General features: G+C 42.1%; 1 protein-coding gene across 2 annotated transcripts; it reads right to left on the reverse strand.

The window, feature by feature from the left end:
- Positions 1-780: 780 nt before the first annotated feature.
- Positions 781-27,447, reverse strand: LOC116312861 (BTB/POZ domain-containing protein 10-like). Of its 2 annotated transcripts, none has more exons than XM_031730365.2 (8): positions 27,278-27,447; positions 12,410-12,657; positions 12,021-12,324; positions 11,602-11,704; positions 8,331-8,451; positions 5,627-5,824; positions 5,202-5,312; positions 781-2,631 (listed from the first exon to the last, which is right to left on the reverse strand). In XM_031730365.2, the coding sequence occupies exons 2-8, from the start codon at positions 12,588-12,590 to the stop codon at positions 2,174-2,176; spliced, it is 1,476 nt and encodes a 491-aa protein (XP_031586225.1). In that variant the 5' UTR covers positions 12,591-12,657; positions 27,278-27,447; the 3' UTR covers positions 781-2,173. The 2 variants fall into 2 exon arrangements, with proteins under 2 accessions (XP_031586225.1, XP_031586227.2); XM_031730367.2 differs by lacking the exon at positions 27,278-27,447 and adding an exon at positions 18,457-18,690.
- Between the last annotated feature and the right edge of the window lie 245 nt (positions 27,448-27,692).

The raw sequence follows: 27,692 nt of genomic DNA on the forward strand, positions 1-27,692 counted from the left end.
TCAAACAGAGCATCAGAATGAAACGAAAGGTGACTTTTAATGTTGCTGCCAGATGGGCTAATTTGAGTATTTCAGAAACAGCTGATCTGCTGGGATTTTCCCACACAACCATCTTTCAGGTTTACAGAGGTGCAAATGGTCCAAAAAAAAGAAAATGTCCAATGAGCAGCAGTTCTCGTTGATCGGCTACAGCAGCCACACGGGGTCCCACTCCTCTCAGCTAAGAACAGGAAACTGAGGCTACAACAACACAGACTCACCAAAAAGTGGAAAAACGTTGCCTTGTATGATGAATCTCAGTTTCTGCTGGAATACTCAGATGGTAGGGTCAGAATTTGGCTTAAAGAACATGAAAGTATCCTGCCTTGTATTAACAGTGTAGAGTGATGGTGATGTCATGGTGTGGGGGATACGGGCATTGTTTGAACATCACAGCTCGAGTATTGCTGCTGACCACGTCCATCCCTTTATGACCACAGTGTAGCTATTTTATAATGGCTGCCTTCAGCAGGATGACACACCATGTCACCACACAAAGCTCAAATCGTCTCAAACTGGTTTGCTGAATATGAAAGAGAGCTCTTTACTCCAAAGTCCTTCAGTAATGAGATCTCGGACCAATAGAGCACCTTTGGAATGTGGTGGAGCAGGAGACAGACAGTATAAATATGCAGCAGCTGCGTGATGCTTTCATGTCAACATGGACCAAAATCTGAGGAATGTTTCCAAGACCTTATTAAATGTGAGACATGAAGAAAACAGCTTAAATAAGAAGGCGATTGTGATTCTTAAAGGTGTTGTAAATAGCATTTATTTAAAAAAAAACAAACAAAAAAAAACCCAAAAAAGTGTTCAGCATCTTTTCTGACATCCTGTGTGCTCGCAGCAGTGATGATGGATCTGTGCAGAGTTTCAGAGCACCTCAGTCAAGACTCAGGAGTGGAGCAGAAAATAAACAAGACTTAAACTAAGATCTAACTTATCAGAGGGGTGTACTGCAAAACGAACAATCAGTCTTCAGTTAACGGGCGATGATCATATAAACTGGTCCGGAGCAAATTCTATCAAGAGTTTTGGTTTAAAATCTGTTGCAAGTGGCACATTTCTATTTACAGAGCATACCATCAAGTCCCACCGTAAAGCTACAGCTCTGCAAACTGTGCATGGCACAGTTAGTTTCATAGCTCTGATATCCAGCTGTCCAAATAAACAGCAGCACATCGAGCACACAGAGTTCTAACTTATTAATCCACAGCAGTTTTGCCTTCCGCTGTTTTATTTATATTACTTATATACACACTATTTATCCCCTCTTTATAATATCTCAGCATGAGATAAATGGCACTCGATCAGATTTGTATGGAAGAACCGTAAAAAGCCACATCAAACGCCTCGTTTTATGGAAGCGTGCAGAAAATCTGTGTTGACAGAGAAAACTTATAACCACCATTATTACCGTCATCTCTGAGATACTGGGGTTTTAATTATTGTGGAATCAGCTAACTTAAAGAAAGTCTGGCAATGCTGAACCCGCTCTGTAGTGCACCCCTCTGAAGTAAACACATCTATGTTGTGTGAAACGTTGCGACACAAGAAAAAGACTCCATCTTCACATCAAATTATTCCCCCCCCACAGAAATATGCAGAGGCACTGAAGTCCACTTTCCCAGTGAGGTACAGTATTCTACAATACACACACACACACACAGCACTCAGCATTCACACGTGTAAAACAGATCTCTCCTCACGTGTACACAAAGGTCCACTAAACTCTCCTTTGGTTGACAAATAAAAGAGTAAACAGAGCTGGGAGGGGAGGTTTGCTGATGTGCTTCTAGTTCTCGTTCATTCGGACGCCGTGTGGACTGAAAGCAGCTGCAGCAGAGGTGCAACACAAGGCAAACTGGTGTTTTGCCACTCAGGAGGAAGAGGTGGTGGAGGAGGAGACACTGGAAAAGTCTGTGCTCACACTGAAAGCAACACGCCGCTTAAACTCTACAATTTTGTGTGCTTGCTGGCTGCTGAAGGCCAATCAGACGTGTGTGTGCTTCACTGTGGCAACATGTGTGCAACTGTGATGAGAATGCGGGAAGCCTTGTTGGTGAAGGTGAAAGCACTTGTTGCTGGAGGTGTGAACACAGAGGTGGAGGGTGGGAGTGTGCAGCAAGCCGTCTCATGCAGAGGGCGATGGCATGTCGGGGTCCGGCTCATAGCGGTAAGTGGCCTGAGTCTGGCTGCCGCTGCCGTGCTGCTGCTGCTGGTTGCCATGTGCGGCCGGGCTCGAGCCGTCCTGAGCCTGCTGGTTCAGGCCCTCGTAGGCCTGTGCTGGCTGGGGGGTTGCACTGCTCTCAGACACCGGCCCCAGCACCACCTGCTGGGGGAGAGTGTCCAGCTCGTCCACCTGCGGCCCTGGAGGGTGCATGACCACCAGTTGGTCCTGCGGAATGTCTGCGGCAGCCGCTGCCAGGTTGGTGGTCGACTTGGACTTGACGCACTGAAAGTCCACGTGCCGACTCTTGCCTTCCTCCTTCTCCCAGGACATCCTGATGAAGGGGCGCTGCACGTAGTTGTAGATGACTTCTGGACGGCCTCCAGGGCGTCGCTTCACCTTCTCTTTGTAGGTTGGGTATCCTGGGAAGGAAGAAACAACATGTGATCAGGACAAAACAAGCTTGAGTGGAGCTGGGCTGCAAAGTAGCTTGCAGAAAAATACATATTAACAACATCTATTGGTTGGAGGGTGAAGAGAAAGAACTACTCACTACAGGTGCGAGCACACACAAATTAATGACATGCTGTTATTGGTATAAACCATCATGGGTAGCCTCCTCCAGCAGTCTGAGCTTAGAGCAGTGTAACTAAGGGAGGATTCGGGGTCACCCGATCCAGCCCCAACTATGTTTTATCAAAAAGTTAAGTTTTAAGCCAAATCTTAAAAGTAGAGAGGCTGTCTGCCCCCCGAATCCAAACTAAGCAGCTATAGTATAACCAATGACTCCATGAGATTCACCATTTGACTGAAACACTGTTTGAGTTAATATAATATGATGGGAAAATAAACCAACAAGACTCTGCTGATGCCATCAAACTAATCTATATTTTACAAAAAAAAAAAAATATTCAACTTGGATATTGTTAATTACTGATAATTGAAAAAGTGTGGGATGTGTGGCCCTGATTCTTTTCAAGCTTCAGCTTTGAAACACACCAGAAAAAAGTGTTACTTGGCTTCACACAGGAGAGTGTTACTGAGAGTTTTAGCATGGAGCTACAGCTTGTATTTAACATTTTCCTAAAAGTCATGTAATGAAAGCCACATTTACAGGCATTTTACTGTTGTTGTGGAAATTCTTGCCTCAGATTCGACCTTTTAGATTTTAACAACCTGTTAAACAACATCATTTACTGTGTGCAGTGTTGGTAAAAACGTCCCTCTGCAGGCCCGTGGGAAAGCTCCAGTTTGTTCCTTCGGTGTGTGAAACTGTTTCCATGACCTACAACTGTTTTTCCTTCCAGGTTTGCTGTTGTGTTTTTTTGCTGGTAAATGGTAAATGGACTGATTCTTACATAGCGTTTTTCTACTCTCCTGGAGTACTCCAAGCACTTTCTTCTAAGCTTTTAGTGCTTCCTAAGCTAACATTTATACTCCAATGGGTGCATCGGAGAGCAACCACCTCCTGAACTACAGGAGGTAGAGCAGGCATAACAAGCCATCATGACAAGTACTGTAATGTGAGCTGAAGTACTCTGCAGACATTTATGCTGCTTATGATGATTAGATAGCAGTCCATCATAAAGCATCATCAAGAAGGTGCCTGATGTTTCCTAAATGAATTAATTCTATCTTCTCCTCACACAGACATGACCTCACAAGTCACTTTTTTAGGAGATGGTAGACACTAATGTGGTCTAAACATAGAGAAGAACTAGGACAAGAGCTCACCAATTTATTTTAATTTGGAAATTAGGGGAAGCAGGTATAGGGTGAAAAATACTGGGCCCATCATAGGCCCCTGAGGAACTCCACCGCTAACTTGTTTGTTTAAAAAACTGAGGTCAGTTATTAGCAATGATTCTGGCACTAAGCTAGAAGATGAGCCTGGAATCCTGTAAGTCACAGGTGTGGGCCGGTGTCCTGCAGGTTTTAGATGTGTCCTTGATCCAACACAGCTGATTTAAAAGGCTAAATGACCTCCTCAACATGTCTTGAAGTTCTCCAGAGGCCTGCTAATGAACTAATCATTTGATTCAGGTGTGTTGACCCAGGGTGAGATCTAAAACCTCCAAGACACAAGACACTGGCTCTCAAGGCCTGGAGTTCGACACCCCTGCTGTGAGTGCATTTGAGGTACATTTCCAAGGGTCATAGCACCGTGGGGTGGTATGTTGTTCTTCTGCCTTGGGTTCCAGTGATCTGTCACAAAGCAGACTGAACATCCAGGATGCCAATCCTAGTTTGTGACTTTATGTCACAGACATACTGGTACAGTTTTACTATTGAAATGTTGAATATCCTGAGATATCTAGAGCTCAGAGTTATAGAAAAAAATCATCATGCAGAACAAAAATGGAGGAGGGGGGGTCAGGGTGGAACTTTTTCAGACTTAATTAATTTTCATCATCAATCAGTTATCCAGGTCTGGGTCTTGGGAGCAGCAGCCTGAGAAGACAAGCCCAGACTTCCCTCAACTCTTCCAGCTCCTTCCAACTCCTCCAACTGGGGTAGTAACTCGTCCCTGACTCAAAGTGGGCACTCCACCCTTTTCCAGCTGCGAACCACGGCCTCGGACTGGGATGTGCTGATTCTCATTCCCGTTGCTTCAAACTCGGCCACGACCGCTCCAGTGCAAGCCGGAGGTCGCCAACCGATGAAGCCAACAGAACCGCATCATTGATTGAGTTAAATTACCTAAATGATTCTAAGCTGCTGCACTTGATGATACATCTGTGATGGTTTTAGTCTCGGTTGCCACTGAGAGCTAAAGGCTGAGCAGAGCTGTGCCTGTGCCAGGCTATGAAAAAAAAGCACTCTGTAGGAAGCTAACTGATAAGGACTCTTTGCGACATCATCTTTGAAAGCAATTACTTTTACAAAATATTTTACATCATCTACCTTTAGACATTCAAGGACCAGACTGCATTTGAAGACAAAAACTATTCTGAAAGCCACCAGTAACAAAAAAAACCCCTTTTTGGTGTACCTTCAATCCCCAGTCGGATCTTTTTCAGTCCTCTGTCCTTCAGCACCGACTTGGCCACGTCTCTGTTCTCGATGTACTTGAAGAAGCGGTAAAGTTTGGTGCTGTAGATGACTGCGGAGGACAAGAGACACATTCAAAATCGAACTAATGTGAAGTCAGGACATTAAAACCGCCAACTCTCCGAATGCACGACTTTCCTGCCCTATCTGAGACATTTAAAAGGTAAACAAGAAAAAGCCACACAAACAGAAAGTAAGCGGGAGCTGCAGGAAGTGTTCGTGCCACTGTGGCCTGCTTTCACACACCGAGGCACCTTAACCTGGTTTCTGTAAAGTGGAGCACGGCCTCCATCAGATTACTGTCACCCAGTTATGAGGCTAACAAACCAGATCAGTGGAGCAGCTGGGTTCACTATGAAATCTTACTCTGCGAGTACTCCTCTCCCATCTGCGGTGGGTACTCTTCGTCCCAGTCCACCACATCGTCGTCAGTCAGCACCACCACGTGACACTCCCTCTCTCCGCTCTGGGCGCTGGCCACCATCAGCGGCAGCACCATCTCCTCCAGGTAACACTCAAACTGACGCCGGGCTCCGTCGTTGGACAGCTCGTGCATGAGGGCGCCTGAGGACGAACAGACCGGACGTCATTGTGGACAGAAAGCAGAAGCCAGAAACGATACTGAGCTGTGATTTTTGCTCTAATAAGCAATCAAAGCAAGTAGAAGACTGTAATTACTCTACATGAACGACTATCTGTATCAAACTTGTTACTGTATTGGATTAATAATAGAAACAGTCAAGACACTCAGATAATCCTGAATAGAAACATATGGAAGAGCCTTTTAACTGTGGGTTGTTTTTTTAATCACATTTGACTAACAGTTCTGAACATGCAGTTTCTGTGTCCACAGAAGTTATTTCTAAAGAAGATTAGAAGCTTTAGGTGGTGGTGGAGGCACCACATGAATCAACCTTTAGCAGGAATAATTTGAAATAATCATTTATTGAATGTCTTTATCAGTCTCTCAGAGTGTTGTGGAGGAATTGTGGCTCACTCTTTGTTGCAATGCTCCTTCAGTTCATTGAGGTTTGTGGGCATTTGTTTATGCTTTCTTAAGGTTCCACCACAAGCTTTAGCTCTCAGACAGATGCCCTCACATTTGACTCTAAAATACGCCTCAGTGTGGCTGCAAAACAGCCCCAAAGCACCAGACCTCCAACGCTGTGCTGCGAGTTGATACGAGATGTTTGTGCTGATATGCCGTGTTTGATTTTCACCACATGTGGCACGGTGCATTAATGCTGAACATCTCAACTTTGGTGTCGTCGCTTCAAAGAAGATTGTTCCAGAAGAGATTTGCTCAGATGCAACTTTATCTGAACTGTGCAGCCCTTTTCTTTTCGGAGAGGAGAGGCTTTCTCCTAACAACCTTTCCTTGTTCAGTCTTTTTTATTATACTGTCATGAACTTTAACATTTAACATGCTAACTGAGGCTTGGAGAGTCTGAGCTCTTGGGATTTTTGCAGTTTCTCTAAGCATTGCACCATCTGACCTTGGGATGAATTTCCTGTGACGTCCACTCCTGGGAAGAACTGCAACTGTCCTGAATGTTTTCCACTTGGGGATAATCTTTCTCAGTGTATAATGGTGGACTTTGAAATCATTAGAAATGGCCTTATAACCTTTCCCAGACTGACATCATGGCAGCAACAGTTGCTGTTCTAAGATCTTTGATGATGATTTTCTCCCTGGCATTTTTTTAACGAACACCAGTGCTGCAGAAATGCAAACTGTCAAAACTTCTAACTTTTCAAAAGTGCTCACACTTGCTGATGATCAGTTAATCAAGTGCATTTGATTAGCAGCACCTGGCTGCTGCTTACCTTCTTAATTAACTAATTAAGTCTCTCAGACTGCAGGCTTACTTGTGGATCCTAGGGTGTATAAAAGCAGAATGGGAGGCAGAGCCGTCAGCTTTCTTCTGTGGAATCCGCTCCCAGTTTGGATTCAGGAGACAGGCACCCTCTTTACTTTTAATATTAGGTTTGAAACTTTCCTTTTTGATATAGTATATAGTCTGGGCTCTATCAGGTCTCCCTTAGTTACACTGCAATTTTCACTCACCATGTGTTCATACAGCACTCTGCATTTAATCATTAGTTATTAATCATCTCTGGCTCTCTTCCACAGCGTATCTTTGTCCCGTCTTCCTCCCCTTACGCCAACCAATCATCTTGTCATGTGTTGTTGCTCACCTGTAGTTGTATTTACTTAATGTTTATTAAGATTTAAGGTTTATTAATTAATAACTGTAAGCTGCACCGTGACAAAAAAGATAAATATCAGCCAGTGACATCAGTAAATGCAATCTTATTTGCCATTATCACTGCACAGTGTATTCTGATACTGAGCTGATATATCAGTACATCCCTGGTGTTTCTACCTGGAACAGCAATCAATTGAAATCAGAGACATTCTGACTGAAAAAAAAAATAACTCTAAAAAGTAGAATAAAAAAATCCCATCCTGTGTTGGATTAATTAAATTTACCAGCTTTGGCTTGTTATGTACCTGCATAACAAGCACTGAATCTCACAGCTAATCATGACCTACTTAGAGCTCAGCATAGAGCAGCAGCAAGCAGCAGGCTGCGCGCTGAAGCCACTCCTCCCACACACTCAGACACACAAACAAGAGGCACAGCCATGCACAACAACGACGACAACAACAACAACAACAACAAACGTCCATCACACGTAGCATTGTCGCAAACCAGTACAATGTAGCTGTGCAATAAATTTAAGCAAACAATGTTATTTCAGCTACAGAGATGTGATATGCTTTTTCTTTTTCTCAATAAATCAATCGCATAATCTGCTCCACATTTAACTGATGGCTTCAGTAAACAATATGAACAATATCCAGCCTGTTAGTGTGAAATTATTGCTTTCCTCTTCCTGAAGTAACTGCCTGTACCCATGCAACATGCAGAGACGTTTACTTTTTGCTATTAAAAAACAAAAGAAGTAAAACAACCAACACACTCACCAAACTGTGCACTGACCGAAGGAGGAACTACATCAGCATGCATGCAGTAAATCAACAGCTAGCCGTTTAGATACTCACTGAGGTCTCTGCACTTGATGGTGCTGTAGTTGAAGGAGATACAGAGGTAGTCACATGCCTCCCTCAGCTCGGGAATGGAAACGCCGTCAGGGCAGCGGATTATCCCCGACTTGTAGTAATCCTGCCATTTTCAGCGGCGCGATCGCACACATAAACGGACGGAGCGGTGGATGTTCATGCACACACATGAGCAAGGGAGAAAAAACAAGGCGCCATTATTAATGCTGCTGCTGCTGAGAGAGAGAGGGAGAGCGAAAGAGAGGATGAGGAGTGGAGGGAGGGATGGAGAGCGAGCGAGCGAGCGGAGATGAAAGTAAAAAGCAACGTCACAGAGGAGAGAGAGGCTTAGAGGAGAAAGGGTGAAGGGTGATGAAAGTAAAAGCTTCTGACGTCAGCCTCCCTCCCGCTCCACTTTCCATCCTCTGTCTGTCCCTGTGCAGCCTCACGGTGGCTGTCACCCAGGAGACTTTCTACTGATGGGGGGGAAAAGAAAGAGAGGAGACACTCGGAGCACACAGGACAGAAAGTTCTGGCACCTCTCATTTCCTGCTCTGCCTCATGTCTCCTTGTGTAATTCCCACAGACAAGCAGGCTTTTGCCAAAATCCATTATACCACGACCACAATCGAGCAGCTGTTCACCCCTTCTTACTAATGCTCTCCCAAACAGAAGAGGCAAACACATAACATTTTACACCTGCCACAAACACTTTTGGAAGCAGATGACTTGGACGGCTTTCAGAATATTTCCTCTCCTCAGGCTGCTGTTGTGCTAATGATTATTGTGCTATGAACAGATGAAATCAGCATTAATGAACAAGCATGTTCACTGCGGTGTGTGCACTGGGTGCTCTTTAAGCTGGACAGTCAATAGTCCAGGAAAAGGAAGCAGCAGTATGCTGTAATACACACCAAACATTTCAAACCACAACTGTATTCATATCTGTGCATAACAGTCTTTACGTTATCTCACATTATTTTCACCATCAGTTCCTCTTTCCGTTGTACTCTCAGATCAAAACATGTAGCGTGTCACCTGCGGTTTTTTCCCTTAACTCCACTAACATAAAAGTTGCCTTCACGGCCTTACAAGACACTTTTACACGGTCCAGCAAGCCAGACAGTCCTGCAGCCTCTGGGTCAGATTCACCTTTTAAAGCTGGCCAAGTTTCTTTCAGAAGGGATCTTTGTTTTCAGCCTGTTCGCACAGTATTAGCATTATAAGCCAGCTTCTCCCATCAAAGCATGCCCCGAGGGGCTGTGGCTTCTCGACGTGTTGAGTGCTTTTGCAATAGTTTATACTGACAGTTTTTTTTTTCATGCTGGTGGTTAGTTGCCAATTGGTGCATACAAGAAAATCCTACCTCCCGCTCCTTTTTTATCATTTTTGCTTTTAATTACAGCCGTCGACGTGTCACGCTGTAATAATTCTCACCTTTAGTTTTCTTTTAGCAGAAAAGAATTTAAGGGTATAAAATCTGAAATACCTAAAAACTGATATGGTCATGTCAGGTGATGGAGAGAAACTGTGCACTGCAAGCGGTTAAATGAGACAAGGGCACAATAATGTTTGTGCTATTATTCTCATTTATTCATTTTTATCCCCTTTGGCTCTTGCAGATTGTATTATTTCCTCCTGTGTATTTTATTTTGTGTGTTCTAATTTCAGTTGATTTTGTTGCTCTTTGTTTGCCACTTTTGTGCCATATATTAGAAAAAAACTGCCTATCAGCTTGTCATCGTGCTATTTTTGAACACTTAGCCACTGCAAAAACGTTTATGACAAAAGCAGATAAATGAGGGACAGTGACACCGGTAAATGTCAACTAATTTACTAGTTGGTTAGCAGCTGATACGTGACAAGACACTTGGCTGATGTATTTTTGCATCCTCACTGTAAGTACTCTGCTGCACCTGGCACAATTTAAATTCAGCAGTATTTAATTAAAGTGATTCTTTCTTTCTTCGGGCATAACAAATGACAAAAGAGTAAAAATCTATGTTAGAGGAAAGAGCAGGAAGCATTTACTTCCTCTCTCTACATTTAACTGCAGTGCCTCAACTTTAATTTGTATTAGACGTCTTTAGGCGGCACAAACTGACATTTTAGTGTTACTATAACTCACCTAGTACAAATGCACATAGGACTTTCACATGAATCTACCTCTGAGCGTGAGCGTGTTAAACTGTTATCCCTGTTACATGGTGATGGGGCTACAAAATGAAGAAGCAGACAGCAAGTGTAGGGACTAAAGTGCATGGTGTGGTATTGTTCTGGTAGTTCATAGATGCAGTGTGTGAAAAACACGTGGAACAAGCAGTAATATGGTAATATTCTTGTTCTTGTCTGTGGAGACTAAAAATCGTAATATACAAAGAAATTCTTTGTAGTGAAGCAGAGTGTTAAAACAGGTGAAAATGTCCACTGTGGCGACTTTTAATGCTTCTCATCTGCTTCTTCTTCTTCTTCTTCTACTCTACTCTCTACTATTTAAGCCAACCAGCATTCTACCTGTGGATAAAGTCCCTGCTGTCAGGCCACCCGCTTCTAGCATTTTGGAGGACTGAATGTCTCTGTCACACAATCCCACTCTTAAAGGGACACAAATGTAGGACCATAAATCGTTCACAAGAGTTGCTGAATTGCAGCAAAAGCCCCAAAATCTTAACAAGACTATACTAGGATAGGTGGATATGACTGAACTGCACTGCTTCTATTTACCCCACATCATATGTACGGATGGAAGAAGAGCTTCAATTTTAAATAAACTCACATCAGCTTGTTATCCTCTGCAACCCACTAAACTATCCCAGCATGTGGCTGGATGCAAAAGAAGCAAAGTCTGACTGTAACTATAGGATCCCACCAGAAACAGACACTTTACTAAGACTGCAAATATTCTCAGGAGATATACGACTAACTACTAACGACTATAACTACATATTTATTTTAGAACCTATGATAACCATAATTAATGAGAGTTTAAAAACTTTTTATATCATGCAAATAATCCAATGTTTTCAGAGAGGTTCTGGGCCCCAAACAGAGGATGGAAAAAAGAGAGAGAAAGGTTACAAAAAAGAATGAATATGCCGAAATAATTACACAGAGAATACAACAGAGAAGACACTCATTGGGTCTGTGGTTAATAGAGGGGAAATGGAAAAGTCTGAGACAAAGTCAGGCAAAGAAATGACAGTGAAGCGAGCACTAATGAGAGGATTACACAGAAAGTGACCGACACGCAGACACCGTGTACATCCTTTCTCACCAGGATGGCTCTGAAGACAGTGGAGCTGATACCATCTGCCACCTCAAACTCTCCTTTTTCATTGGGCCGAGTGAAATTGTTGTCCCGTCCAGAACCGAACATCCTGAAAATACAAGGCAGATTTTCTTTTAATGACTGCAAACAACGGCTGAACAGATAAATGAGCATCTATCTGTACTGCCATGCTCCGTGTTCATTAAAATGCATAAGCTGCTGATGATATACCTGGCCTGTGTTATCTCTATGCAGTCATAATTTAACAGAGAACTTCTGTTTTTTTCTTTGCCCATGGTCTGATTTTCAGAGTGACTATCTCAATACTTATTTTTGTTGGTAAAAAAATAAAACTTAAAGTTCTCAAATACAACAAGAGAAACAGCGTTTTGGCTAATGTGCTCTGATGTGCTCTGAACAATTACCTGCCCAGCATGGTGTTAGGCTGAGCTGTGAAAATAGCAGGATCCACCACAAATCGTGTGTTGTCCACAATGAGTGTTACTCTTTCTCCCAGCCTCAGCCCACTGCGATGTCCTTCTTTACTGCTGAGGTCATACACGTAGATCATATCAGAGGATCCTTGGCCCAAAGTTTTGGAGTGGTGGTCACCTCCAGGAGGAGCCAGGGAACGAGGTATGTGTCCTACGTGGGAATGGGGAAGAGAAACCCTGGGAGGACGTGGGCTGGAGGACCTGGATGATGAGCCTCCTTCGCCACGTTCACGGTCTATGGATGGAGAAATGTGGACGATTAATGCAGAGAATATTTGGCCTATTTTACAATCTACAACAAGCACCTTTATCCTGCTCACCGTGCTGCCGAGTGGGAGAAGTAACATTCCTGATGCAAGGCGTCAACTGGCTCTCTCCCCGCTCATGGGAGGAGTCGCGTGAACGATCGCTGGAGCGCCGCCGCTGCTGTTCCCGGTAATGTTCTGCTCCTCCTCCTCGTTCTCTCGCACCGCCACTGGCACCGCCCCCATACAGACTCATGGTCCTGACCTCCGGCCGCTGCTGGTGCTGGTGGTTGCAGTCCAACACTGACACACCACACTGCTCACTTGTGAAGAGATGGGAGGAAATCACAATGATGAACATCTCGTGAAGGTAGATTATTAAAAAAAAAATAGTAATAGGATGCAGTAGAATAAAACTAGAGAAGATTAACAGAGTTTTTTTTAAGAACACTTGATGCCTCCTACAATTATACATGTCAGGTTAACTAGCTACAGCTGTGTAAGGCAGATAAAACCCTGCAGTGCTTTTAATATGAAATAGATCCAGGACATGTCGAGTTTTGCGTTAACAGTGTAATGCAGTAACATGTAAACGACAGAGAAAGTGCATCAACGCAAAGACTAACTCGTAAACTAATTAACCAGGTGAGATTAGACCTCGAGTCCTGACTCTAATATAAAACAGTTTCAGATTAAGACCTACGACCTTCTCCAGGTGAAGCCAATAAATGCCCACATACTTTTAGACTAATTAAGGCTATTATTGTTTGGCTCTGTATATTTATCTCTATCACTTGTGTGGCTTTTATATACATAAAAACAGTATAATCAAAGTATGTATAGGCAGAGATGGTTGCTCACCGCTTCCTTCATGCATTTCTTTACTGTCTTGTGGAAATCCATCATGATTGCAAAGATTAAAAGTTTTTTTTAATTTAATGAGAGCAACTGGCAAAGACTGGTTCTTATAAATTAAGAGTGGAATCAATACAAGTCACAAATTGCATGACTTTGTTTGTCCGCTGCAATAATGACCTTCATCTGCTCTTCTCGTTTTTTCCTTAATATTTAGAGCAACTAGCATCATTTCATTAGAGCAAAAACTAAAATATAAGAAGATTTTACAGAAGATTTGGTATGAATTATTAGGTCGCAAAACATTTAAAGCATAACAATCTCTAAAACATTTATTCCATATTCATATTAAGCCTTTGGTTAACTGTGTCCGTAGCTTTAGAAAAACACCTCATATCTGACAGCTTCTGACCATCTTATACTTTATGGAGCTGAACAGTGAGTAGATAATTGAGCAACTCCATAAAGGTTTTATATTTAAAGCATCACTTTAGAAACTCATTCAAAGCAGCCATTCAGGTTTGATGTGGTCAAAGCTTTGAATCCAAGTGGGAGGGCACTAATGATCGCACAGAAACCCAAAGTACTGATGCGTGACTTCATGGAGCAGCGAGGCACATTACTCTGTGCGTCGATTGCATCCTCTCTAGACTCATTCACACTGTCGTGCAGAAATCGCTCGAGGAGCAAAAGAGTAGTTTTTACATGCCGAGCCGCGGGACGAGAAAAGTCTGCAGTCAACTCGCGTGAACCCCAACAGGCCCTAAGTGCTGCAGAAACACGACTGCACCAAACTGTGAGCACCACCGACCTCAGCCTCCAGCTACAGGCACACACTACATCAGCATCAATTAGAGGGTGTATCCATGTGAAACAATCTGAGTGAGCGGAACTCACTTGGCTACAGGACAACAAAGAGAAATCGCCTCGATTGTTTATTTGCTCCACAAGCTGGTTTTTCACAGATTTTTGACTGATAGGTAACGACCGCTCCACCTTGCTTCGGAGTGAGCGATGCTTCCTTGAGTGTTTTTTTCCAGAGACAGACAAGCAGCCCTGAGAGAGCTCTTACAATATCTGCCCTCCATTTCAGAAAGGAGTTAAACACACAAGCTCCTGCGTGCATTAATGCACTCGAGAAATGCAGAAACAGGCACGCACACTCAAGCAAAAAGCAACTCGCTTCCATTATTGGCTTCAGGCTTTCATTTTTTTAAGACTGAAACAGAAATACTTGCAAAAACAGATCTTCAGTCATGCTGAACTATGACAAACACCAAATGTAAAGTGTTATCTATACTTTTACATATATAGGTGCTCATATTAAACACTGACAAAGTTTCAAAAAGGTCACTGTAGGTAGGTACAAAACAATCCCCAGGAGCCCAAAGCTCAGGTTCAGATTGCTCTAAACACTGTTTCAGACATTTTTATCTGCTCGTGAATCTTTGTAATGTCACAGAGCAGGGATTTCTCTCTCTCTATCATTATTTTGAACTGTGAATCATCCAAAGCTACTATATGAGCTGGACACTAGCTTAACAGGTCCCCTTCAACCTGATCTAAGAGATGTGAACATCGATTTTCTCCACATTCTTCCCCAAAAACTACTAAAATTCAGATGCCGTCAGTACATTCTGATAAGATGAAACGTTTTTAATTTTAACCCAGGATCAACAAATATGGATTAGTTTGAACTGTGAATCATACAAAGCTGCCTTAGGAGATTCCAAAAGTAAAAAGATGGAGCTAAAATGAGCTCACACAGAATAAAGGTACAGTACACTTAAGTCATATAATGTAGTTACAAACAAGCGATTTTATATACACAATATCAACAGTGAACATATAAAGTTCTGGACATGATGAACAGGGGACATAAAACCTGCTTGGATAGCTGTGTGATAATTATATTACTGCATTTACTATGAATGCAGGTCTGTACCAAACGGTTAATGACAGTATTGATTAATCTGACTCAATTATTTATTTGTTTGAAAGAAAACTTGAAAAAGGACTATAAAATACATGAATGTCTTTTGGTGAATTAACAGTCCAGAACCTGAAGGTTGACAAATCACTTAAGTCTACAAAAATGTAACCAAACAGTTACTAAACTCACATACGGTGTCAAGTTTTACTTGACAATGATTTTAACAATTAATCTACTATAACTGGCTACCTGATGCTGCTCAATTTTAATTTCGTGAGGTGGAAAACAAAAGGAAAGGAAAGGTTTGTCATATTGAAATGTATACTGGCAGGTAGAGCTTGAAATATCAAGTGAATACACTCTGGCACATTTGAAGAAAGATGTACAAAAAGCAAGAAGCCACACATGTCACCTGTTACAAAAACCGCTTTACACAGTACTATACTGTACTACCAAAGATTCTAATAATTAAATCATTATTTAGTTAGTACTGATTGATAACTCTCTGTGTTAGATGTGTTGATGAGTGCACCCATTATAGATCCACTGCGACAGTACAGCTGGCTCTTTGATCAATAGCACTGAGCTTATAAGGCAGAAACAAATCCAGGTCTCAGTAATGAAGAGGGCTGCGTCTCCCGAGAGGAGTCGCTATGAAATATGATGATGACCGTCTACTGGAGGCGATATCATCAGAGAGACATAAAATGGAAGAAACAGGCTGACTTCTTCCATAAAAAGACAAGGTCCTCTAAAAGTGGCTTTAACTCTGACAATGACAGCATATATAACTTTTTACATTAACATACGCTAAAAAGCGTCTGGTCCGGATTTCTAACATGTTTTCTATTCAGTCTTTTCATTTTGAACTTGAACATGATCATCGAGGAGGACAACATTTAGGGCATCACTCAAACTGTACATACAAATTGTTTGTGCGAACATTTTTTCACTCTTGATATGACATAACACACTACAACCATGAAAAGGTGGCAGTAAAGCACAAAAAAAGGAAAAAGAAAGCTAGTTTTGGAATAAATCTACAGTAGTGACCAAATATCAACAGTAGTTTTGCTATTAAAACCCATCCAAACTTTACATTACAATAGTTTTGATTTATGGTCGCAGGCAGCAGTGCTTCAATATCTGTGCTTTATTTGGTTTTAGTCTTTGTGTAAAACAACAGCATTTGTGGTGTGAGCTCTGTTAGTCGAGTGAATGCATCACGTACACCAGGAGAGAAGCCCATCTTTTGGAAGTTTTCTCCACAGGAAAGCTGTGAATAGTAACGTCTCTTGCCTCGTTTCCTTTCCACCTGAAATTACAACCTTTAAAAAGTGCACTGTGGCATTTCTGGATACTTTGTATACCCCAGACTGTTAGATATAGCAACTCTGTAACTATAACTCGGGAGTGCCACCAGGGATTTGTCATCAACCCAGAGTGGAGGACTGCACACTCCAAGTACTGCGGCCCTTTGGACGGTTTTATATATATTTAGGATTATTAAAATAATGAGACCATTTTGTGTTTTTACTAAGTGAGGAAAATTGCTGGGGTTTATTCTAGACCCAAGGGTTAAGTAAGCTGTTCAATAACACAGCAGAACTGAACTTTTGACTTGTTTTCTCTGCACCATGCCCACTAAACAGGTTTTGCATGTTTTGGCAGAGCCTCAAAGGCTGGTAATTAGAAAAGGCTCCCTGGATGCCAGCTGAGATCTCAGCGTGCCGGACGTGCCGGCTTGCTGCTGCTGGTCAGACAGGTTGACCGGCTGGCTGACAGACTGATTGAGTGGTTAATTGGTTAACTGTCTGGCTGGGTCAGCGGGAGGGTAGACCATAATGTCAGAAGACAAGCAAACTGATAATAAAAAATAATAATTCTCCACAAAAGCAATGCAGCGACAGTACATCACCATGAATTGCCTCTATGGCGATTCAAGGTCATTTATTCATTTTACCTGACGGCAACCCACCAGTCTTGTGAAGCAAAAAGCTCAACTGTTTGCACACAAATTTCTACAAATTTAGCGTGTCTAAAATAATTTTTTTTAAAGCCATGCACATGGAGATAGTTAACTTCTGAAGCAGGGTAACCTCTCAGACATCAAAGTGGAAACAAAAATGAATAATAATTTCTGTATTAATACAGAGCTGCAGACTCCGCCAGTGTCCTTGAAGGGAAGGGTCACCATAGTAGCTGAGCAAAAGGAGAAACGGGTGCACACAAACACAAAAACACCAATGTCTGCTTCAGGTTCAGTGTCTTCAGGTGAACTGTACGACAGGCGCACACACAAAGTGGGCACTGACCATCGCTGAAATGTGAAAAACACCATTATTCATACAGAGAGCAGCAGCCCGGCCCGTTATTCAACACAGCATACCTCGACTGATGAGACGGACATTAATAATGAAGTCTCCTTTTCAAAAATACCACAGTTAAGAGTTCTGGCAAGATGTGGCTGATTATGTAATATATGTATTTACACCAGTGCCTGACACAGCATGAATCTCCAATGGGATTCTAATGCTTGGCCGAAATGGGAAAATAAGAATAAAAGCGGGTCTTGCAGCCAAACAGGCTGCCAGCCAGCAGCCACACCAGTAGAGTGGAGGGAACAAAGGAACTGAGAAGGCAATACTTCACTCAGGGCAGGCAGATCCTCTCATCTTTCACATGGCAATGCAAGTCTACAGAAGCCACGATTTCACACAGACAGGGCTAACATTTCACTTGTCTAATTTCCTGCTACTGGACACCCCTCCCTCCCCCCTCCCATACCACCATTTCTACTTTCTCATTAATCTCAAGAGGTACATTGGTTCTGTGTGTGCAGTTTTAACGCAAGTCAGCAACCCATCTAAGACACAGTAAGACAGGCAACGATGCATGGCGTCCTGGCAGTCTATTAAAAGCATGAGGTGAGAGCCCCAAGTGGTGAGGGTCCAATCTATTATTTAGGGGCAGCTGACACTACTGATGGGCGAAGGCAGGGAAGCTGCCCTGTACAAAAGAAATCCAACAAAAGGACAATGAATTAAAAAGGCATAAAAATGGGAATTACCATTCATAACAAGGATATAAATGCCACCCCTTGCCCAGGATGAGTGGATGTGAGACTACCATTAATATCATTATATCATCACACACTCCCTGAGTACCACAGAGTCCCATCAAGGATAACCCTCCTGTCACTGCTCTTCCTTTTTGAACCACTATTATAATTCTTTTCATGACAGTGAGGCATACCGAGAGCAGAGCACTAACACATGTAACACAATGACAGAGCTGAAAAGCCTCGGTGCTTTGAAAGCCGACGTGCACCTACCGCTCGGTATCAGAGGGCCAAGTGAAGACAAAGCAGCAGGGGACGAGCTGCGGGATGACAGCGGCACAAAAGCCTTGCGCTCCTCCGAACAAAGCGGGCTTGCCGGCAGCTTCAGCATCCTCGCTCATTACTTTCCAACTTCATCAGCATCGTTTCACACGCACACACTCAGGCCAGACTTAAACTCGCTGGTTTAAAAAATACAAATACAAATAAAAATCCACCAAAAGCGTTTAACGTGTCTGGATGGCGAGGGGGGGGAGATTCGCTCGGGCTAGTCATTCAGAGTCACCGGAGGGACCTTAAACTGTGAATGGCCGCGTGCTTCGCTGAATCAGAGCGGTGCTGCATTCACGTGATCCTCGTAAGTTACCACTTCTCAGGGCTCCGTGTATTTTTTGTTTTTTTGTGGTTTGGTTTGCTTTTAAGTCGTTCTTTCTTTGCACACAAAAATTATAACGATTAATTTGTTTGACATTATATTGTAAAGACAATTTACCCCGGCTTATCGAGAAGGTCACTGAACTTTAATAATTATTTTGAAAACTGTGATATTATCTAATAAAACGGAAATCCTCCAGTTTCCCATTCCTCATAAATGTATTTGAAAACCCGCAAATGAGATTTATTCTTCAAATGATTTCATAGGCTCTGGATCCTAGTTTGATGAAGATGAAATGCAGAGACAACACAGAACCTCTTTTATACTGAAACCTTCGCATGAAATAAAAATGCATTAATACGCATTTATTTATTTATTTATTTATTGCCTTCCACAACTTCCAGTTTGAAGTGACTGAAGAACAAACAGGATGAATTCCTGGATAACAATATCATTAGCAGAATCTCCCTCACTGTGCTGAATGCTGAACTACTGAAACAGCAGAAACCCTGGACTTGTATCTGAAAGCAATATATTTTATCTCCTCGCTTTGTTTCTTAATTTGGTAAGTTTAGTCCCCCGGCGTTTTATAACTGGATATTCTTGTATTTTGCTTATTTATTGTTGTCTTTTTATCTCTTATTTCTCCATTTCTTTTTGCCTAATATATTTCCTGTGGGGGAAACGTGTTTATTGTGCCTTGTAAATGGGTTAAAAATCTCTTTAGAGGAAAGGATCACTAAGACATGGAGCTACTTTTGTAATTATGACTACATTTTATGCATACATTTTTTTAAATCTTGCATTTCATGGGCAATGACTGTTCAACACAGCCTACTTCTATCTTCAGCTAGACGTCTAAGGCATTACGGCTATTTAAGTGCTGCATACTCCAAATGCTAAATTCTTTATACATAATTCTTAATTCTTGAACACAACTTTCGGCAACGTGGCAACAACATTTTTTTTGAGTCTTCCATAGCCTTTTTTAAATATTCTTAACACGGTGGTCAGATAATATTTGAGTTGAGGAAATGTCAAGAAAACATACACTCACTGGCCATTTCATTTGGCACACCTGTTTAGCTGCTTTTTAACACAAACATCTAATCATCCAATCACGTGTAGACATGGTAAAAACCAGTTAAACTTGAAACCAAGAATGACAATGGTAAGAAAGGTGATTAAGACTTTGTTGGTGTTGATTTAGAGGTTATCAGTGCCAGACGGGCTGGTCTGAGTATTTGAAAAGCTGCCGATCTACTGGGATTTTTCCACCCAACCATCTCCAGGTTTAACAGAGATTGGACTGAAAAAGAGAAACTTTCCAGTGAAGGCAACAGTAATTCAAATAACCACTCTTTACAGCCCAGGTATGCTAAAAAGCATCTCTGAATGCACAACACATCAAACCTTGAAGCAGATGGGATAGAGTGGTAGAGGACCACAATGTGTGCCACTGCTGTCAGCTAAGAGAGGAAACTGAGGCTTAATTTTTGCTGCAGGATTTGGGGAGCATATTAAAAATTAGACATAAACAAAATTAAAGCATGGATCCAATCTGCCTTGTATCAATGGATCAGGCCTCTGCTGGGATATTTTCTTGGCACACTTTGGGGACCATAGTCCTGAGTATTGTTAAAATGCCACAGCCTACCTGAGTATTGTTGCTGACCATGTTCATGAAATTCATCAAATCGGTTTCTTAAACATGACAGTGAGTTCACTGTACTCAAATGGCCTCCATGGTCAGTGAAGCACAACTGACAAATCTGCAACAACTGTAAATATGACATGTCTGTAAAGGTTCTGAGTCACCCAGGTCATGGTAATCTAAGTCTTTAAGAAACATAAAGAAGTCCATTCGCTTTTCTTTCCAAGCTTCCTTGAGTATATGATATGACAACATTTATCAAAGTCTGAGGAATGTTTCCAGTACTTTGTTGAATCTGTAGCATGAAGAATTAAGGTGGAGAAGACTGTGAACAACATGTATTTTGTTGTGCCAGCTGCACTACTTAAAATGATTTGCTCATGTTCGTGAACACAACTTGTCACTTTTTTTCTGTGAGTCAGCAGATATTTTGTGCAGAAAGTTAAACACGTCACCATCGCAACCAAGAAAGCTGAGTTTTAAAGCAGTGTTTCCCAACCACCATGCAGCGGCACATAGGTGTGCAGTGAGAAATGATCAGGCGTGCCGTGGAAGGTTATCTGGTTCCACCTGATTAGTACTCTAAGCCAGCGGTCCAAAACCTTTTTTGCGCCACAGACCGGTTTATGTCCGACAATATTTTCACGGACCGGCCTTTAAGGTGTCGCGGATAAATACAACAAAATAAAACCAGTACCGGTACCCCAAAAAATATTTATTCATAACACACGGGAAAAGACCCAGGGAAAGTGAGTTAACGATAAAAAAAAAAAAAAAAAAATGATAAAAACCGATAAAAATCGGGAAACCATACATTTCACACCCGAGCCTCAACTTTCGCGGACTGGGGTTGGGGACCGCTGCTCTAAGTGATCGGCGTGAGTAACGGGCAGAACAATTACATTCTCTTCCACTAGAGGGCAGCACAACTACCTGCTCTAAATAAATCAGAATCAGAATACTTTACTAATCCCTACGGAAATTATGTGGGTTACAGTTGCTCCAAGACAGTAACAGTAACAGACTAAACTATTTAAATAATACAATATGTTACAGAGTTTACAAATTTAAGAAATAGTACTAATATATACAAATCGCTCAATTATAAATATCAAGAATATTGACAAAGAATTACAAAGCTGAGAATATTACACGGGTGGAATATATATGATTGACATTTGACTCTAGCCTGTGAACTTCTTTTGGACATGTGTGCTTGTATTTTTCTTACTTTTAACTTTTATATGTTTTAAATTATTAAACTTTATTCAACAGAAATTTATAATGTATTTCAGTGGGAGACTCTTCAAATCCTCATTCAACTTACTCATCTTTCAACTTTAACTACTTCCACATACTCACCTACGGACACCATTCAAACAAAGACAAGACCCTGGTCTCTCTAAAGGTTACCCACCTGAGTGAAGTTGGCCCCCCCACCTTCTTCAAATCCAACAAAAGTGGTATCAAACGTTTGTGCTACGTTTGTGCTGGTTTGTGCTGCAACAATTTTCGTTTGTGCCGCTATCATTTTAAAGATATTAATAAAAATTTCTAGGGGTCATCAGAGGTCAACCAGCCCCCCCACATTAATGGAATCAAACAAAACTGGTGTCAATCAACTGTGCTACGTTTGTGCTGGTTTGTGCTGCTAAAATTGTCGTTTGTGCTGCTTCTGTTTTGAAGATATTAATGAAAATGTAAATGTCAAAAGGTCAACCAGCCCCCCCACATGACCCAAATCAAACAAATTTGATGTCAAACATTTGTGCTACGTTTGTGCTGGTTTGTGCTGCAAAGATTTTCGTTTGTGCTGCTATCATTTTAAAGATATTAATAAAAAATCCTAGAGGTCATCAGAGGTCAACCAACCCCCCCACATTACCCAAATCAAAGAAAAATGATGTCAAACATTTGTGCTACGTTTGTGCTGGTTAGTGCTGCAAAAATTTTTGTTTGTGCTGCTATCATTTCAGAAATATTAATAAAATAATGTCCTGATGCGTGCTCAATCATCTAGGGAAGTAAATTCCAAAAGGTTGATTCTGTTCATCCGGACATTTTCAGTGGAAGAAACATTTTGTCACTCATCCAGGTGACTTCTTCAGTCTCAGCTGACTGCAGGTTTCCCCAACCTTATAAACAGTACATTTGCACAGTGAAGGAAACTAGCACCAGTGAATGAACAATGGGCTGGGGGGTTAATTCCATGATTGTTAGTATGCAAATTCTTATGACCATTGATCAACGACTACTAATCAAAGACACAGATTCTCGAATGGCCATGAGTACCATTCACAGAGAGTTGGGGAATGGCTGCAATCACAGCATTGTAAGATGGTGAAAGATGTACCCTTGGGCCCCCCTTCTCGATTCAGAGATGGTCAGCATCCTGACAGCCTGATGGACGAAGCTGTTTCTCAGTCTGCGGGTTCTGGCCCGGAGGCTCTTCAGTATCCGTCCTGATGGCAGCAAACTGAAGAAGCTGTTGAAGGGATGAGTGGAGTCACTACCCGTTGTCATTTTTTTCCTGCAGGACCCAGTGCAGGAGTCATACCACACAGTGATGCAGTTGGTGAGGATACTCTCAATGGTGCCTCCGTTGAGAAATTTAAAGCAGGCTTACGATACAAAAAGATTTCCCAAGCCTTGAAAATCCCACGGAGCACTGTTCAAGCCATCATTCAGAAATGGAAGGAGTATGGCACAACTGTAAACCTACCAAGACAAGGCCGTCCACCTAAACTCACAGGCCGAACAAGGAGAGCGCTGATCAGAAATGCAGCCAAGAGGCCCATGGTGACTCTGGACGAGCTGCAGAGATCTACAGCTCAGGTGGGTGAATGTGTCCATAGAACAACTATTAGTCGTGCACTGCACAAAGTTGGCCTTTAAGAAGAGTGGCAAGAAGAAAGCCATTGTTAACAGAAAACCATAAGAAGTCCCGTTTGCAGTTTGCCACAAGCCATGTGGGGGACACAGCAAACATGTGGAAGAAGGTGCTCTGGTCAGACCAAAATGGAACTTTTTGGCCAAAATGCAAAACGCTATGTGTGGCGGAAAACTAACACTGCACATCACTCTGAACACACCATCCCCACTGTCAAATATGGTGGTGGCAGCATCATGCTCTGTGGGTGCTTCTCTTCAGCAGGGACAGGGAAGCTGGTCAGAGTTGATGGGAAGATGGATGGAGAAAAATACAGGGCAATCTTGGAAGAAAACCTCTTGGAGTCTGCAAAAAACTTGAGACTGGGGCGCAGGTTCACCTTCCAGCAGTACCACGACCCTAAACATAAATCCAGGGTAACAATGGAATGGTTTAACACTAAACATATCCATCTAAATCCAACCGAGAATATGTGGCAAGATCTGAAAACTGCTGTTCTCGAATGCTGACCATCTAATCTGACTGAGCTGGAGCTGTTTAGCAAAGAAGAATGGGCAAGAATTTCAGTCTGTAGATGTGCAAAGCTGGTAGAGACATATCCTAAAAGACCGGTAGCTGTAATTGCAGCAAAACATGGTTCTACAAAGTATTGACTCAGGGGGCTGAATAATTACGCACACCCCACTTTGCAGTTATTTATTTGTAAAAAATGTTTGGAATCATGTATGATTTTCATTCCACTTCTCACATATCCACCACTTTGTATTTGTCTTTCACGTGGAATTCCAATAAAATTAATTCTTCACATGAAGACAGCAAACAGTACGGGTCGGCAGCAACACCTCGAGCCCAATAACACGGAGCTCCTCAAGGATGTGTGTTGAGCCGCCTTCTCTTCACTCTGCTGACCCACGACTGCACACCATCACACAGCTCCAACCTTTTCATCAAGTTGCAGACGAAACAACTGTGGTAGGTCACATCAGCAACAATAATGAGATCTACTACAGGGGTGAAGTTAACCATCTGGCAGAGTGGTGCAGCTACAACAACCTGTCCCTAAATGTGGAGAAGACCAACAGCGACTCTACTTCCTCTGCAAACTGAGAAGCGCAAGAGATTCAATCCCCATTATTAGCACCTTCTACAGAGGCACCATTGAGAGTATCCTCACCAACTGCATCACTGTGTGGTATGACTCCTGCACTGGGTCCTGCAGGAAAAAAATGACAACGGGTAGTGACTCCACTCATCCCTTCAACAGCTTCTTCAGTTTGCTGCCATCAGGACGGATACTGAAGAGCCTCCGGGCCAGAACCCGCAGACTGAGAAACAGCTTCGTCCATCAGGCTGTCAGGATGCTGACCATCTCTGAATCGAGAAGGGGGGCCCAAGGGTACATCTTTCGCCATCTTACAATGCTGTGATTGCAGCCATTCCCCAACTCTCTGTGAATGGTACTCATGGCCATTCGAGAATCTGTGTCTTTGATTAGTAGTCGTTGATCAATGGTCATAAGAATTTGCATACTAACAATCATGGAATTAACCCCCCAGCCCATTGTTCATTCACTGGTGCTAGTTTCCTTCACTGTGCAAATGTACTGTTTATAAGGTTGGGGAAACCTGCAGTCAGCTGAGACTGAAGAAGTCACCTGGATGAGTGACAAAATGTTTCTTCCACTGAAAATGTCCGGATGAACAGAATCAACCTTTTGGAATTTACTTCCCTAGATGATTGAGCACGCATCAGGACATTATTTTATTAATATTTCTGAAATGATAGCAGCACAAACAAAAATTTTTGCAGCACTAACCAGCACAAACGTAGCACAAATGTTTGACATCATTTTTCTTTGATTTGGGTAATGTGGGGGTTGGTTGACCTCTGATGACCTCTAGGATTTTTATTAATATCTTTAAAATGATAGCAGCACAAACGAAAATCTTTGCAGCACAAACCAGCACAAACGTAGCACAAATGTTTGACATCAAATTTGTTTGATTTGGGTCATGTGGGGGGGCTGGTTGACCTTTTGACATTTACATTTTCATTAATATCTTCAAAACAGAAGCAGCACAAACGACAATTTTAGCAGCACAAACCAGCACAAACGTAGCACAGTTGATTGACACCAGTTTTGTTTGATTCCATTAATGTGGGGGGGCTGGTTGACCTCTGATGACCCCTAGAAATTTTTATTAATATCTTTAAAATGATAGCGGCACAAATGAAAATTGTTGCAGCACAAACCAGCACAAACGTAGCACAAACGTTTGATACCACTTTTGTTGGATTTGAAGAAGGTGGGGGGGCCAACTTCACTCAGGTGAGTTACCCCTGCATTGACATGAGTAGCAAAGCGGGACAAAACCTTGTGGTCTTTCAGCAGCTTTCAAGCTGGAAAAGTGCAAGATCACAGAAACATCAACACTAATGACATAATAGTCATGCTGTGAGACGATGCAGTGTGTAATAGCGATAGATAAATATTTGAAAAGAAAAAGTAGTCAATCTGACCTGGGTCCTGGAGAAAATTCTGACCCAGCTGAAGGCCCTCGCATGAGTAGTGATCAGGAGAAATCTTTTTGAAACCTAGTCCCGGACACTTACTGACAAACCCCAAACCAAGTTGTCTGTAATGTCACTTAATAAAATTAACTAAATTTTATTTAACAATCACCAGTCTGAGCTGAACTGTGTTCTCTGATATGAGCAACATAATAATTAATTCCTGCATCCTCCAAATGTGGGCGTGAATACTAAATTCAGTCTACATGCACACAAATCGGTACATATGAGACTGAACAGATGATGATGCATGTTTGTGTTTCACACCGTGTTACATTTTTATGCCTACCATTTCATCAGTATACCTAGTTATACTCTCACGGCCTTAGCACTGACAAGGACACTAGCAAAAATCAAAACTCGAGAAAAAAAACAGTCAGGAAGGATAAGAAGGGAGCAACGGTCTGTGGCTTTTCCCTTTTACAGGGGTTGTCTTGTTGTTGCCTCTCCTGTTTGACCTGTTGTCACTTTCATCTGCACCAAAGCAGGTTAAATAGTTTCACAACGATTTATGTGATCCATGAGCTGACTTTGTGTTATACTGTGATGATCGATTGCTCCCTTAATTTTTGGAGCACTGTATATAGCTAATCCATAAAGGTTTTAGCCTGCAAGAGTAACAAGACTCTTCTTACTACTTCTTCCATCTCACCCTATCCTTAGCATCCTATTCTGCTGACATAGCAACAAGACACAGTTCATTAACCTCCAGGATAAGCTTCAAAGCACACTTATAATAACTCTCACCATCATGCACTGATAAAACTGCATTCCACAAAGATCTGGACAACAGCAAAAATCAATACAAATAGCCTTCCTTGCATTAACAGCAGCACTACCGCCTCCTCATCTACGGGAAAATTAGCTGTTTTTGCAAAGGTCAACTCCCAACTCAGTAATAAATTTATGGATCCAGAACTAGTGGAGCCATAAAACTATTTCACAGATATTCAGATCACTCACTCAGGTTGGGATTAACCATCACATCACCTGTCTGTCCATATGGATTGCAATGTACCCTGCTTTCATATCACATAACGGTGAATTATCACATCAGCTTCTTATTTTACAGCAACTACAAACAACCACCCACTACAGAGTTTTGACACTTAGCAGAACTACACTAAACACAAAGTGTAGCTCCAGCTCAGCAAAGAGTTCAGTGTTAATATCAAATTAAGCTGGTTAACCTTAGTTGAGCTGCATAACCTGATAAAATTATAAGAAACCAGGTCAGCCTATTAAGTTAGCGCTTACAGCATCTCCTGACTGCTAGTGAGCTAACTGCTACCAGAAAAAGGAGTTTATAAAAGCTCTCCGTTACCTTTTTGCGTTACATTCCGATTTGTAGTCGTAATAGTTGCTTAAACAGCCCGCTGCACCCTTAACCGAAGATTGGAGAGGCAGAAAAAGACGAGCGTTTTTGTAAGAAAACCCCCTGTAGACAAACTACTGTTAGCTTGAGGACTCTTTGTTTTGGTTTGGGTGAGCGGAGTTCGCGTGGGACGTATCGCGAGAAAACAGTTCAGCGTGCTGACAGGCGCTTAGTGCACATAATAAGAATTACAACAATGACATGACATTTAAATATTTTATTCCGTTTATTCCACTTCATTAGTGTCATACTTCTTACTAAAAGCCTTTAAACTATATTTTTTATATTCTTGAAGTGCATTGCAGCCTAGTTATTCCTTTTGGCTTTGCATTCAAAAGTAAAGTAAACAGCGTGCAAACCTGCA

Source organism: Oreochromis aureus, linkage group 7, assembly GCF_013358895.1.
Source record: "Oreochromis aureus strain Israel breed Guangdong linkage group 7, ZZ_aureus, whole genome shotgun sequence".
In the NCBI taxonomy this organism is placed as follows: Eukaryota; Metazoa; Chordata; class Actinopteri; order Cichliformes; family Cichlidae; genus Oreochromis; species Oreochromis aureus.